Source organism: Urocampus carinirostris, chromosome 9, assembly GCF_059441175.1.
Source record: "Urocampus carinirostris isolate Australia breed hairy pipefish chromosome 9, RoL_Ucar_1.0, whole genome shotgun sequence".
Classification (NCBI taxonomy): domain Eukaryota; kingdom Metazoa; phylum Chordata; class Actinopteri; order Syngnathiformes; family Syngnathidae; genus Urocampus; species Urocampus carinirostris.
In genome coordinates this window covers 6,749,553-6,764,445 of record NC_142357.1, presented here as the reverse complement: position 1 = coordinate 6,764,445, position 14,893 = coordinate 6,749,553, and the positions used below count along the sequence as shown (strand labels likewise).

General features: G+C 40.3%; 1 protein-coding gene across 4 annotated transcripts; it reads right to left on the bottom strand.

Annotated features, from left to right (window-relative positions):
* Window positions 1-613: 613 nt before the first annotated feature.
* Window positions 614-12,687, bottom strand: LOC148359201 (uncharacterized). Of its 4 annotated transcripts, XM_088344400.1 has the most exons (4): window positions 12,482-12,687; window positions 9,372-9,498; window positions 6,760-7,069; window positions 614-6,563 (listed from the first exon to the last, which is right to left on the bottom strand). In XM_088344400.1, the coding sequence occupies exons 3-4, from the start codon at window positions 7,063-7,065 to the stop codon at window positions 3,411-3,413; spliced, it is 3,459 nt and encodes a 1,152-aa protein (XP_088200526.1). In that variant the 5' UTR covers window positions 7,066-7,069; window positions 9,372-9,498; window positions 12,482-12,687; the 3' UTR covers window positions 614-3,410. The 4 variants fall into 4 exon arrangements, with proteins under 4 accessions (XP_088200526.1, XP_088200524.1, XP_088200525.1 ...); XM_088344398.1 differs by lacking the exon at window positions 9,372-9,498 and having other exon boundaries at window positions 6,760-7,073; XM_088344399.1 differs by lacking the exon at window positions 12,482-12,687 and having other exon boundaries at window positions 9,372-9,766.
* Window positions 12,688-14,893: the final 2,206 nt, after the last annotated feature.

The window sequence follows — 14,893 nt, the reverse complement described above, 5'->3', positions numbered from 1 at the left end:
CTTGTTATTTTCTGTAGTTAAAAAAAATCCATACCGTGCTCCTCTTCTTGTTTGCCTTTGTAGTTTTTTGCTTCTGTTAGGGGTGTGCATAGACTTGGCCCTGTCTTCCGCCTGGCAGGAACGATGCAGCAGCAGACCAGATAGGGATAGGTGCTAAAAGTGTGCCTGTTGGAAGCGACTCAGGTATAAACTTAGGAAGTGGCCTGGAAGGAAAGCGCTATCCATATAGAGAATCGAACCTTTAAGGGAAATGGTGATGGTGCCAAGTATTGATCCCATTCAAAGAGAATGGATCCCATTACAATAGTATCGATACACTCCAAGTACTTGCTTAGTATTGATAGTATTGATATTTGGGTCGGCCTGCCTTCCCCTATTCCTTGCAATTACCTATTTTTGAACAAGCTGGATAGCAGTGATGTGCGTCAGCTGCTCCAAATAAGTCCAACGAGAAGGTGATTTATGATGAGAGGCTCGAAGCAGCTCTGGGTTTCTGTCCCTGGCACTAGAGTGATGTGAGTGTTGTGCTTAAGTGGATCATTGCAGCACCAAAGTGACATAGGCTAGACAATGTCGTACAAAGAGAAATCAATTTTGCTAGATGTCCACCACGTTTTGTTTTGGTTTAGCTTTATTTTTTTTAATTCACATGAATAAAAACACAACAAATGAATCCTTCAAAGAAGTCATCAAAACAGGCAGCAATGACAGAGGTCAACAATGAAATATGAGAACAACAACCCGAGGCCAGGCTCAACCTATTTAACACCCGGTAAGCAATAAGATGAAGACTCTTGGTTCCTTCGATTAGGCACTTAAGATCCCTGCCCAAACATCTTTGGTCATAGTATCTGTTGTTTCCAATTAAATATAGACTGTTCTGTAATTGTTAGGGGATAATATTATGTTGATTGTGAGTGCTGATGCGTTTAAATGAATTCATTTTGAAAGCTGTTCAAATTTAGCCATGGGCATGGAAAAAGTCAGAACTCAATTTGGTAATACCGCATTTATTTGTGTATCACGTTCATGGTTTTTTTACCTCCAAAAGAGCAAGAGAGATAGAGAGAAAGATAGATGAGAGAGAGAGCGCAATATAGGAAGAGAGAAAATTAGGGAGAAAAGGAGACAGAGAGACGGATTGCGATAGAGAGAGGGAGAGAAAGATAGATGGGATAGGGATAAAAAACAAGAGAGAGAAAGAGGGAGAGAGAGAGACAGAGTGAGAAGAATCAAGAGAAAGATGAAAAGAAAGAAAAAAAGGGAGAAATAGGAGGGATATAAAGAGAAATAGAGAAAAACAAAGAAAGAGAAAGAGTGAGAGAGAGAAAATTGAGAGTTAAAACAAGAAATAAAGACAAAGAGAGAGCAACAATAGATAAAGAGAAAGAGAGAGAGAGAGAGAGAGTAAAAGAGAAATAGATAGAAGGGGAAGAAAGAGAAAGAGAAAAAGAGGGAGAGAAAGGGTGAGCTGCTTCGTTTGCGAACAATCTATCACTACGAGCGACACGTCTTACAGTAGTGTATTACCGTAATTGTGCAACGAATGATCTGTTGAAAATATCGCTGACCACAATCGCAAAGCATTGAATGCAACCACATCCTTAGACCCAGAAGACACCTTTAGCCTATTTTTAATAACAATATCCAATATTTAAATCAACGCGGACGTTTTACAATAGATATGGTAATACTCGCAATTCTGGGTTTGTGCGCAGAAGCAAGGTGCTTCTTTATTTCTTTCCCCGCCTCGCCCAGACTGAAACGTGAGTTAACCATTCACCATGCCAGAAACTAATGTTAGAGAAAGAGAAAAAAAAGCGTCCTGAAAGATTAATAAAACAAAGAATGCACAGCGAAGGACGTCCTGAAAGAGAAATAAAACCTAAAAAACTCATTGAGGGACGTCCTGAAATATATAAATAAACGCAGAAAACACGACGTGGGAAGCAACTCTGTGGTGTATATGATGATCAATTGGACTTTAAACATTGTAAATTTTATTCTGGTGTATGGTTAATAGTTTACATGGTCAATAAACTATATCTATCATGGGCACACATGTTCAACACGTGTGTCACTTACATGGTTAGTTTAAACCAATAAAAAGTAAAACGAAATTTTATACCGATTTTTAATTAAAAATGAGGGGTACTCATTATGCACAAGCGCGCATTATACACGAATAAATACGGTATTCCAAAACATGTATAAAATTTGAATTAAGGCAGCAAACAGGAAGTACAATTTAAATCATAGCTGAAATTGGAAAAAGAGAACTAATCATTCTTGAAATTTAAACTGTATTGAACAATGAAGCAGCGATAGTAAGGTGCAGTGCTTTTTAGGTTTTAAATCAAAAACACATACTCGCAAGGTGGCAATCACATGGAATCATGGAAAGTGTTTGATATATTGGTGGAATAGGACTTCAATAATCTGTGGTAAGAATGAGGTTTTCTAAATTACCTCTAATTCAATCTTACTTTCTGTAATTGACTCCGACAATTCATTGAACCCTCGAATTCCGAATTGTGCCTAGCCCGCTTAGAAATAACCTGAAGAAAATCTGACCACCGGTGTGAATGAAACAGTCCAGCAAATTACATGATTACATAAAGGACTCCACAAAAAAGGGATATCCAGCACATTTCTCACAGGTTACCTGAAAACAATGGATTTTAGTAACACACACACACAACATACTGTAACTAATATGCTGTACAATGTATTACAAAGGCATTGTGAACAAACAGTACTATGACTGATGGGTATTATATTGGAAATTCTTGCAAAAATATATGGATTTTTATTTGTTTAAAAGCCTTCGCATTTTTGTCCTATAAGTATGGAATATCTAGTTGTCCATGCATGACTTTCCAGAACAATATCTTTGTGTCCATACCCTTGCATGCATATAGTTTCACGGACAGGTAAATCCATCTTTGTCTATTTTTTTCAAATCTACTTTCAGTAAACAAAAAGTGAAGTTACATGAAACCATCTGAGGAACATAGTTACACAGTATTTGGCAGTGAGAGAACAGTCCCATGGAGTCCATGCACAATATTAATCACAGGCGAGGTCCACATTCTTGACAAGCTCAGTAGGAACACCACAGTAGGAACAGGAGAAGAACACGTTAGAATCCCAAAACCCGGAAGTACGTTTGCATGTCCCACATTGGTCCCCGGTATGCCAAAGTGTCTTGAGTCATGGATGCACAGCGTTTTCGGGAAAAATAATTGGAGATTTTGAGCTTTTTTTTTTAATCCATACTAACATTGTTGTAAGAAATTTGGTGTACAAATGGAAGTACAGCCCCCCGCACTCCAGAAAACGGCTCTCAGAGGCCGATCTGTGTTTCCATTCTCTGGCACTTATAATATAACAGTTAGACTTTAAAATGACTAAACAAGTCCCATTTGTGTGTGCATATGCAAGGGGTATGGTTGATAAAGGAGAGTCGACCCCCCCTGCGGTATGTAATAGCTGCAGTAACTGGGTTCTGTTAGGTATGGGGCATTGTGCTCAGCAAGGTATGGAGCAGGCTGGTAGAAACAAGTGACATTATCCGTGTTAGGTATGATGTTCTGCTCCCCGAGAACTCTCAGCGCCAGCACCGTGATCATGTTAAGGGTCTGGCGCCTTTCGTGGCCCATCAGGCACACCGTGCTGTCGTCAACAACGCGACGCAGCGTCATCAAGTACTGGTACTTGCTTCGCTCCTCACCAATGAAGTGATTTTTCAAGTAGGACAGGATCTTCCTTTGCTGCTCCTGCACGTCAGGGAAATCAATGAAAAAGCGTGAGCACATGTAACGCTCCAGTGTTTTTATTTGAGTTTCGCTGGCCGGTCGATAGTCTCTGACCAGTAGGTTGCTATATTTCAACAAGCCACCACCTCGAATCTCCTCAGGATTCCTTGTTGCGATTAAGCGGTAGCGCAGGTGGTCCATGGCAGCCTCAAAGTCACCGTACATGCTTTCAGCCAGGACTTCGACAGTTGGGATGCCGTTCACCAACTGCAGATCTGTTTTCTCTCCATGGGTGTCTCCAGTTGTATTCTGAGTCTCTTTGTTGTCGGACACAGAACTAATTGCTTTCTTCATTTTTGGAGGCGCAGGCTCACTTGGGTCTTCGCGCTTAGTGGTTGCACTCGGGAGTGCGATTGGAAAAGAGACTGGCTCTGAAACCTGAGTCAGCAAGGAAACATATGTCTGCTCTATTTTTTCTTCCGGGTTCAAGACAGAGACTTGGCACAAGGGAGAGGGCTGGACAATCGACTCATCACTGTCTGGGTTGTCTATCAAAGGTGTCGTGTCTGAGGATATCTGGAATAGGGTATCGTCAGATTCCACTGGGGGAGTAAAGCAGAGGAGGGGAGGGCTGAGACACGGAGAAGGAGGAGATAGACAGGGAGGGGGAGGGCTGAGACTGAGCATAGGGGGGGTTAAGTAAGGCGGGGAGCTGATGCAAGACGATGTGGGGCTGAAGCCGAGAGACGGGGAGCTGTAACTGGTCGTCGAACTGGCAGTGTGCAGCATAGAGGACGGAAGTAAGTGAGGGGGAGGAGTCACACATTGCGGAGGGCTAAGGCTTTGGGGTGAAGGGTTGAAGCAGGGCGGTGTGAAACTGAGTACAGGAGCAGAAAGACATGGAATGATGGAGGTGCTACTGTAGGAGGGGGATGAGGGTCGTGTTGAGGTTTTTTCGTTGCTGCCATTTGGCTCATTCAAACAAATATCTCCCTCATTGGTTTTGTCTCCTGAGGTATGTGCAGCCTCTTGGGAATTTTTGCAAGATGCCTCAAAGTGTGAAATTAAAGATTCCAGACTAGCCGTAGATTCATTTTGTTTTAGTTGCAAAGCTGAATTGTCAGTGGAAGACTGCTTTTGCTCAGCTGAATGTTGTCTTGACTCTAGGATTGGAATGTCTGTTGCACACAAACATTCCTTTATTAACTGAACTGATTCAGGATCCAAAGGTAGAATAGAAAGAGAATCAGGGACTGGGTTGAGAGTGGAGGGTGAGTCCAGATTTGGCAAAACATGACTGACTGGGGCCACTGCAGGATGAGGGTCTGTTGTAATCAAGAGTGTGGTTCTCACAGATTCTGAAGAAGTATTTGGAGCAAGAAGAGACTCAAATGTTAGCTTTTTATCAAGCTCGGGTTCGGGGCTTGAGGAAGAATTTGGTTCTAGACCAAGTTCCGATGTGGAGCCACTTTCGCAGGTGAGGAAAGGAATAGAGGTAACCTTCCTACACATTCTGCGTGGTGGTTTAGGAGACGAGTGCTTCAGTACAACCATATGGGAGAGTCTTTCAGAGACCTTGCAAGATGGCGGACTGAATGACTTTTTGTCAGAAAGAAGGCCAGGTGATGCATGTGTATCCTGAGAGTCTACTGTGCTTTCAGGTTCGGCTTGGTTTTTTTCAACTTGCTTTGTGTTGTGCGTTTCTGGAGTGAGTGAAAGCACTGTGACGGAAATGGAAGAGACACACTCATTAGCTTTTGTGAGGTCCGTTTTATCTTCTGGGGTTAAACATTCCTTTGATGTCGGACTTTCCTCTGACTCCTCTTTAATCTCCGTGTCTATCGGAACATCGATCAGAACTTTTTTTTCATCCTCTAAATTCATGTCTAAAACTCTAGAAGATGAGTCAGAATTTGGGTTATACGAAGATTGAATTTCATCTAGTGCACACTCTTCTAGACTTTTACTCGATTCTAAGTGCTTGGGTGATTCTCTGCTGTTACAGTCTTCTGTCAGTTGCTCTGACTCGTTCTGGGTTGTCTGTGAGTTTTCTGTCATTCCACCATTGTCTGTGAGAACTTTCAGGTTATCAGAAGGTGCAGAATGATTTAAAATCTCTTGTCCAGAGTGCTCTCCACAAGGGTTTGAGTCTAAAGGCTGCGTCTCCTTTTGGAGTTCATACTCAGCCTCGTTGGGGTCAATGTTCAGTTTATCTCCTAAAATCATGTTTGAACATGCATGCCCGGGGATTTTGGGTTCATTATGGTTTTCTTGGTTTTCTTCAAGCTCTGTGGCTGTTTTGCAATTTTTTTGTTCCTGCGTGGAGTGTTTTGTCAATTTCGTTGCATTTAGCTTTCCCTGCATTTTATCTTTCTGTTCAGTGTTGGCAATGCTAGTCATTTTCTGTAAAGGGGATTTGTCTTTAATTTTATATTTTTCATTTCCCGCATTACTGTTCATCTCAGGCAGAGAAGTATCTTTTTTCTCAGTCTGTAGGTCTTTCAGCATAATATGACGCTTGAGCTGAGACTCTTGCAGGTAAGATTCAAGAAGACGATCCAAAATGATTTGGAAGGAATCCACGCTAAATTCAAATTGTCTTCTCAACATGCTGACAAATTTGAGCTCCAGGTTTTTGCCGCTGTTGTTGGACAAGGAAATGAGACTCCAGCGGTCCTGGTCGTTAAAGACCTTGACCATCTTCTGGACGTAAGCCTCTTTCATCGTGGCACTGCTGATCCGCTCTCTGTTGACCCCTGCTGGCAAGCAGTCAAGCAAGCATCCCAGAACCGACTCTTTGATCACCTGTGGGAAAAGGTAGCAGGGATATAAATAATGACTTTAATATTGCTTGTGATATTAGATTTTGGCGTCTGATTCAATTACAAATATTAAAACCAATTCTCAGGAATCAATACCGCAGGGTGATGGAGACTGCAGCTAAAGTAATTCTGATAAATAATAACCATTTACAGACTGAATGTTGTTTGTAGAGACCTACCTGGAACTCTTCTTGACTGGGCAACTCCACCCCAAAAATAATATCCAGGTCTTTGTAGCTCATTCTGTTGTCTGGAACCAGGACATGGCTCGCCGTGGAGCCATTTAGACGCACGTCCCTGACTATGATGCCTTGCTTCTGCAGACTGGCCCGCACAGCGATGATAATGTCTCTAGGACGTAACTCCAGAGTGGGGAAGTTTCCTCGGCCATGAATGGGAACAATGTCAGACAAAACCTGGTGGAGGACCGCCACTTGCTCTGGCGTCAGGCTGTGGAACCGCTGACTGGGTTTACTTTCAGACATGCTGCTGCCTTGAGGGGAGAAAAAATAACAAACATAAGTTCATTCATATTTAAACTGACATGTTCAATTCCTTCTCCCACATGCAGAGAGCGAGGGGCACCCATGCCAATCTGATGTCTGCTGGTCACAGTTTGGTTGACAGCTTTCCCACAATGCAAACAGAACTGCTGTGTTGACTAAGTGACATGTATCTAGATAGATAGATAGATAGATAGATACTTTGTTCATCCCCGAAGGGAAATTCACATTTCCAGCAGCATCCCTGAGCTGAGAACAATCGAGAACAATCGAAAATAACACGGGAGCTGCTGGAGTGGCTGCCATTCGTGACGGCGCCGGAAGAAAAGATTCAATTTGAATCATGTACAAACAAACAAACAATTGAATCATGTACTGTCTGTGATGCTTCGTCTGCATGAATTTGCCTCTATGCTGCAACCTGATCGCAACAAATCCAAGAGAACTGATTTGCTGGAATAATTGAATCTGAAATGCATAATTCACTTTACTGGTATCCGATGAAACTGCGACTTTATTAACACTAGTTCTCAATCTGAAACACTATATGAATAAAAACTATTCCACACATATATTTGATACCCACATTTAGCATATGTGATAATGAAAGCAAACATAATATGGAATTATTTGCATTGGTTGTGACAGCTAAACTATCATTTTGTATCGTTCCCATGTATGAAGGACCAAAACTGAAACAACAGACCAATAAATACAAATATATATACAGTAATAATAGATTAATGGATAACGGATAACTAGAAATAATAAAAACAAAACAATAAAAGATTAGATATAATAATGGATAAATAAAAATGATAAATAAATGTAAAAAAAAATGAAAAACAAAATCAAAAATATTAAAATAAACCAGAAACACAATTGTAAAAAATAATACTTAAATGGAATCTAACAAGTTGATACAAATGCCAGGTTTTCACGTGTATATAATTATTTATTTACACCTTCTATGAGCATTAAATTTTTCTTAAAAACGAGGGGGCTTTTTTTTGGTGTGTTAAACCACTGGTTCTTAACTGGCCTGACTTAAGGACCCAAAATTCTACCCTAATTACAAGCTGCCACCCAGAAAAGAAATCTACTCATCAAATTCATCCAATGAAAGGATTGTGCAATTTGATGCAGATATAGTAAAATATATTAACTTTTTTTTTTAAATGAGCAGCAAAACCAAAAGGATTTTAAATAATTTATATACTGGCATATAAACCTAACTCACATATTAACGTCCCCCTAAAAGCTAATTTAGAACACCCACCCACTAAAAGAAATTCAATATAAAATAAAGCGTGGACTTAAACATTGATAATTATTCATTCTGGAGTTATTAAAGATTAATATACTGGTAAAAAGCTAAAAATAAAACATTTTTAAACCATTTACTGTATCTTCCAGCAGGGGTCCAATGGCAGAACTCGTACACAATTTTTGTATTTTTCAATTGTGTCCTTCTCGATATTTGTTGTCACCATTTTCCATGTAAACCTCCCTCTTATCAGTAACCTTCTTTGGACCCAGTGTTTTGGGGGAGAAAAAACGCAACAAAATCACAATAAAATGAGATGTGGTCCCTGTCAAATGTGCCGATTGACTAAACAAGTAAAAGAGCTCGAGCAGTGCATTATCAGCATCTACTATTAAAGAGTTTTTTTTTCTTCTTCTTAGCATTATCTTACCAAGGAAAATGCCCACGACCCACCTTCATTTCATTATTTGTATGTAATATCTGAATTATGCAATTATATGTGTTTCATTTTTACCTGCATTTATTTATCTATTGACACGATTACTGATTTTTTTTTTCTTTTTAATTTTGGCAGTTCTGGTCCCCCATTCCTATGAGCAGTGCAAGGGTTAAGCTGAATGAGTCATCGCCAGCAGACTTCATTAATCACACCAACGTCACAAATTAGGGACACACATCTGTTTTCGCGTCTCTGTGCACACAGCATGCACATATGCATATTTCACAGACAACCACAAAAAAGCTTTTCCAATATCTCAGCTGAAACAGGGAGCAAGTGACTTGAGGGTTTGCAGGCAGGCTGTATGTTTCGTTTTGTCACACGGGCAGTTTGCACAGCACACACTTTCTGGTTAGTCTTGGCAAATTACCAACATTTTTCAATTATTCAGATTACATTTGTCAAAGTCCGTGTGCTTTGGGGCAAGTGTCAAGGGTTTGCGAGGTCCAAGGGCACCAGTTTGACTGTAAATATGTAGTATAAAGCAGGCTGTGATTATCCACTGTTGGCTTGAACCCATACTTGCCAGTTATGGCTGCAGCTGAATGCGGCTGATTGCTGTGATTTGTCAATACTCCGAGGCAAACACTGGGATGTTAATGAACAATAATAGCTTGCTCTCTGACAGCCATTTGTCCGACTTCAAAGTCTGAAACAACAACAACAAACATTCCACAGTAGGTGGCACTTATAAATCTTGCAGTACATTAAACAATTTCACTACGCTACCCCAACTATTAAAACGTATGAGTGCTTATTTAGTTGTAAACATGACTATTTACTGAAAAACAAAATTTGAATTTTTGTTGCTACTTAATGTTATTGCAATACTTTTGATTGCACTATTGTTACAATACCCTATTCTTTCAATGCACTGTTATAAAACAGGCCAGTTTCTAAGAACCATGTTGTACAGTGACCCCTTTCTTTATGGTGGTTTACTTATCGTGGTTTCTGTATTTGTATTGTGCATTGTGTTCGGCATCTGACTAGCTAAGTAGTTGACACAGTCCCATTTTTCCTTGTCTGCGTGCGCATTATTGATGTTGCGGTCTAAGTTGTACAAATATGTAAAACAGCTCGATGAACCTAGATTATGTATGCGCAAATCATTCTCATTTTCAAGTTTTCTTAAAGTCATATCAACAAAATACTCTGGACCACAAAAAGCAGCAAAAGGCAGAGATGCTTTCTATCGCCAACAAAGTTAGACTTCTCGATCCACTACACCTGCTCTGGAAACTGCAGTTGGGCCTTTGGCGCTCCAGAATGGCTCCGAGGTGCTTTTTTAAAAATGTTTGATAATGGAAAATATATTGTTTCTGTAGGATAGAACCAGTAAACGCAGAATTTCATAGCGTTACATTATGGCGGCAAAGTATCATGTCGAGCAAAGTGGATCGTGTCCTTAATCCAGACCTGGGCACTCCAGTTATGGAGGGCTGCATGTCCAAGATGATTTGAGGTTTCTCTGCTCCAATCAAGCTCCTGCTATCTTGCTAAGAGGCTGATAATTTTCATCACGTGAGCTGACAAAGAAAACCCTTCAAAATCATGTATGACATGCAGTCATCCAGGACCAGAGAGACCAGTTCTGCCCTTATAAAAAAAAGCAGCAAGAGTATTTCTAAAATTGGCATTAGACGGTAAAGAGGATACTTTTTTTTTTTTAAAAGAGAAAACATTTATTAAGTACATAACTTTTATTTGATAAACAAATATTTGAGCCTGTAAATTGTTTTTGTTTTTTGAGTATGTCATGATTACCTAAGTGGAGCCACCTGGGGTAATCATCTGGCGCGCTGGAATGCGCTTCCTGATTGGTTTATGTTCCCTTTTTAAGCACGCTACGCCGAGACCTCTGGGTCTGAGGATTACTTCTGTACCCCGTATGACTCTCCCGATTACCTGTGCCTTCTTGTTTACCTGATTCTGCCTGCCTGCCTCCGATCCGACCTGCTTCCGTCCCACGCTACGATCTTCTCTCCAGTCCCGGTAAACTCGACCTGCTTCCGTCCCACGCTACGATTGGCTACGTCTTCCGAATTTGTCTTCACGGCGTTGCTGCTGACGTTCGACGGTCATCGCGCCTACCGCTATCCCTTTACGCTTCCCCAAATAAAAGAATTGTACGAACGCTCTGGGGTCTCGTGCTCTGTTCTGGTAATAAATAAATGAATGAATAAATGAATAAATGAATAAATGAATAAATGAATAAATGAATAAAGGAAATAAATAAAAATAAATAAATAAATAAAGGTCTCCACTTTGCATGTTTATTTTTTTTATTCTTTACTACAACGGAGAACAAAAAATGGGGAATTACTGTCAATATTATTTTGCCCATTTATTCTGACAGTCTTGTATCTTGTTTTGCCATTTAAAATTTTGATAGTATGTTTACCCAGGAGAGCCATGCCTAATCTTGTTGCAAACAATGTTTCACTACGTTGATATCAATGACAATAAAAGCTCCTCTATTCTATTCTATTCTATACCATTCTCCATCCATCCATTATCTGCACCGCTTATTCTCAGTAGGGTCGCGGGGGTGCTGGAGCCTATCCCAGTCCATCTTCGGGCAGTGGGTAGGGGACACCCTGAACTGGTTGCCAGCCAGTCGCAGGGCACACAGGGACAGACAATTAGCTCGCCCATTCACACCTAGGGACAATTTTGATCGGCCAATTAACCTGACATGCATGTTTTTTAATGTGAGAGGAAACCGGAGTGCCCGGAGGAAACCTACGCAAGCATGGGGAGAACATGCAAACTCCGCAAGGGAAGTTTGGTACCTGGATTTGAACCCATGACGTCAGAACTGTGCCGCACACGCGCTAACCACTGTGCCGCCGTGCTGCCCACCTATTCTATTCTATTCTATTCTATTCTAGTCTAGTCTAGTCTAGTCTACTCTAGAATATTCATTTTTTGTTCTTTTCTGTTCTTTTCATTTCTATTTGTGGGTGGGTGTTTGGTTGCAAATAGCTAGATCTCTCTACCACTAGGGTCATAGAGGCACCATTTCCTGTGGGTTGTCTTGGGCTACTCCAGCCTGGTGGCGCCCATCCCTCTCCGGACCAGCAAATGACGGAAAGAAAAAAAAAATCACAAAAACATCGACAAAAACGAAGAGTAAACACAGTCAAGCGGCATCTTGGCAAAGCAAAACACCGTTGCAAGCTTGCTCCACAGCTAGCCCCTTTGTCTTTCTCTCCCCTGTCACACTCTTCTGCAAACTTGCAGCCCGAGTGACTCATGCAGGCGTATCAGCCCTAGTCACACATAATGCCCAGACTTGGTACACGGAATTTAATTTCAAATGAAACACCAAGAACTACTGTCCTGTCAGTTCACCTTTATTAAAACTCAGTGCAAAACATTATTATGTAAAAATGTACTTCTTTCAGTGACTACTCTTAACTTTTGTTCTTTTTGTGACTAAGTTTAGTCAGGAATTAGCCACTATACCTGAGCTACAGTTAGCTCCCTAAAATTATTTCAGCATTAGCATTCATTGAAAGTAACATGCCAGGGAAAAGAATGCATGCAGAAAACTAGCGCTTCAAAAGAACTTAACATAAATAGCATTAAGCAGAAGTGAATGAAGCAACATCACTGACTGATCTTACCTGTTGCTGAGGCAGAGCGGCTGGCCCCTGGTCTTGTGGAACACTTTAATTCACGACTGGTTAGTCTAAAAGTCTGTTAAGTGTATTCAGAAGTGTCGAGCAAGGCTGGTGAAGCTCAATGCGGCTAACGCACGCGTTTCTTTCCCTGGCCAGGCATGTGAAGGGGTTCGGTTTCTCCCTGACGCTGTCCACGAGGCGCTGGGTGCTGAAATGAAGACTCCACGCAGTCCTCGCGCTCTTGTTTTCTTCTCTGAGTGCCCGGAGCGTAACGCAGTTTCCATGGCAACCTGCCGTCATTCACTTAAAGGGACAGTATATTTTTTTACTTAGCGCCCCATAGTGGTAAAAATCTTAATTCATAAAAAAAAAAAAACAATATTGATTGTATATAAGGAAAAACATGAACTCTTATCTAAACATACATTATTTAAATACTCGCATGTGAAGAAATCTGTATATATTTTAAAAAACAAATACCATGAGCCTCACCTATTGGGAGTGTCAAATTTGTCCCACATCTTGCTGCTACGGGTACCCAAAAAGAAAACCTTGCAAATGGCTTGGCTAAAAAAATAACAAGAAAAATTGTGCAGTTTGGTCACTCTGAGGCTCCGCAATTTGTTTAGTTCCTTGTGCTTTTTAGCACTCGTTTTCAGTTGCAATACACCAGGGGTTGGCAACCCAAAAGAGCTACAAGAGACCAAAAAAAAACAAAACAAAAAAATAACTCTGGTGCCTCAAAAAAAAAATGAAAAGCTTGATGAAAACCTATTTTCAAATTAAAAGAAAAGATGATTTATACAAAAAAGTTAATCATTGAATATTTAATTTCATCACACATAAAATACATATAAATTTTCCTTCCTCATCTTTTTTCATTTTTAAACATTTTGAAAAAATCTCTAAGGAGCCACTAGGGCAGCACTAAAGAGGTAACACGTAAATCAAACCCTTCTGGAAGGAAAAAACTTTTCTCGGTAACAAATAATGTAACAAATTATTAATAAAATGTTGTAACACAACTATCACTACAACATGGTGCATTACTCTACTACTTTTTAAAAAGCATGAATTTGGATGTCTTCACATGATAGATTGTTTCCACCTCTTAAATAGGCAATATATAATACATGATTTATGTTCACGGATCCCTTACCTATACCAGGAGCACCACCTCATATGGTGTGTCTTGGGTAAGTACGGCCTGGTGGCGCTTATTTCTCTCCAGGCCTTTATTTTTGGGTAGGAGTTTGTTCACTCAGGTGAAACAGAAAGTACTAGTTTACGTATTTACCATTAACAGGATAAGCTTCCTGATCTGACTCAGATACAGCACCTATATTATCTGGCCGCTGTTGTTTTTTGGTGTAAAGCATCATCCCACACTCCTGAAATAAGACGGATTTTGGCATTGACAGCCATTGGCGTGTGTGTGACAGTAATGATCCTAAATTACTGGGTAAAAACTATTTCATTCCAAAATTTAGACTAGGGCCGTTTTGTCTAAATTCACATCATACATTACATCACTAGTGGCTTATATATTTTTCTTGAATGACAAAGATTGTGGTTATGATAACTCCTTTGCTTTTGGGTGTCTAACTCATCTTCTAAAACACCCAGAATGGGTTGGTGTGTTTATATCTACCAACAAAATACAACTGATACAGTTGCATAGTGCTGTCTCAAGCAGAGGACAATTTATTCCTAATTATATTCTGATATACTGCCTACCCTATATTCACCCATCCAAGCCCTATTTACCAGTGGAAAATAAACTGAAACAGGCGTCAGTATATAAGCTAATATTTGGTTGTGTGTCACCTGTAGCAAATGGTAGGCTTATACCAGAACAACAAAATCAATAGGGCAAAAGTGAGCACATAATTTACAATGAAAGAGAGCTAAATTTTAAGCTTTTTTTTTTTTTTTTAATTCCAATGCACCATGACAGGAAAACAAGTTTATGATGTTACCCAGAAATGGAGAAGGACATCTTCAAGTGGATTGAGAACAAAACAGACAACATGGATATGGAGTATCTCATCTTTGCTAGTTTGCAAGCCTCAAGTAATTAATAGTATTTTAAGCAGCTTTAAGTCGGCTTCAATACTAGTATATACGGTCATTTGTAACTAGTTACTTCCAGAAAAACGCGCTACTTTTGTGTGTGAGTCATTTGGGGGGTAACACAATTACTTTTTAACGTAAGTAAAAACTGTATTTACATTTTTTTCCCAGTGACGAGTCCAACACTGTTAAGCCCCCGCTTTGCCCACAGACAGACTGATTTGTGGTGTCCACGCTGAGTACATAGCTATGAGTCATCCGTGCAGCTTCAGTTTCCTTGACCCATCAGTTAATCCCACCCAACTCAACCAGTGCACGTAAGCACATAGAGACCTTTTCAGG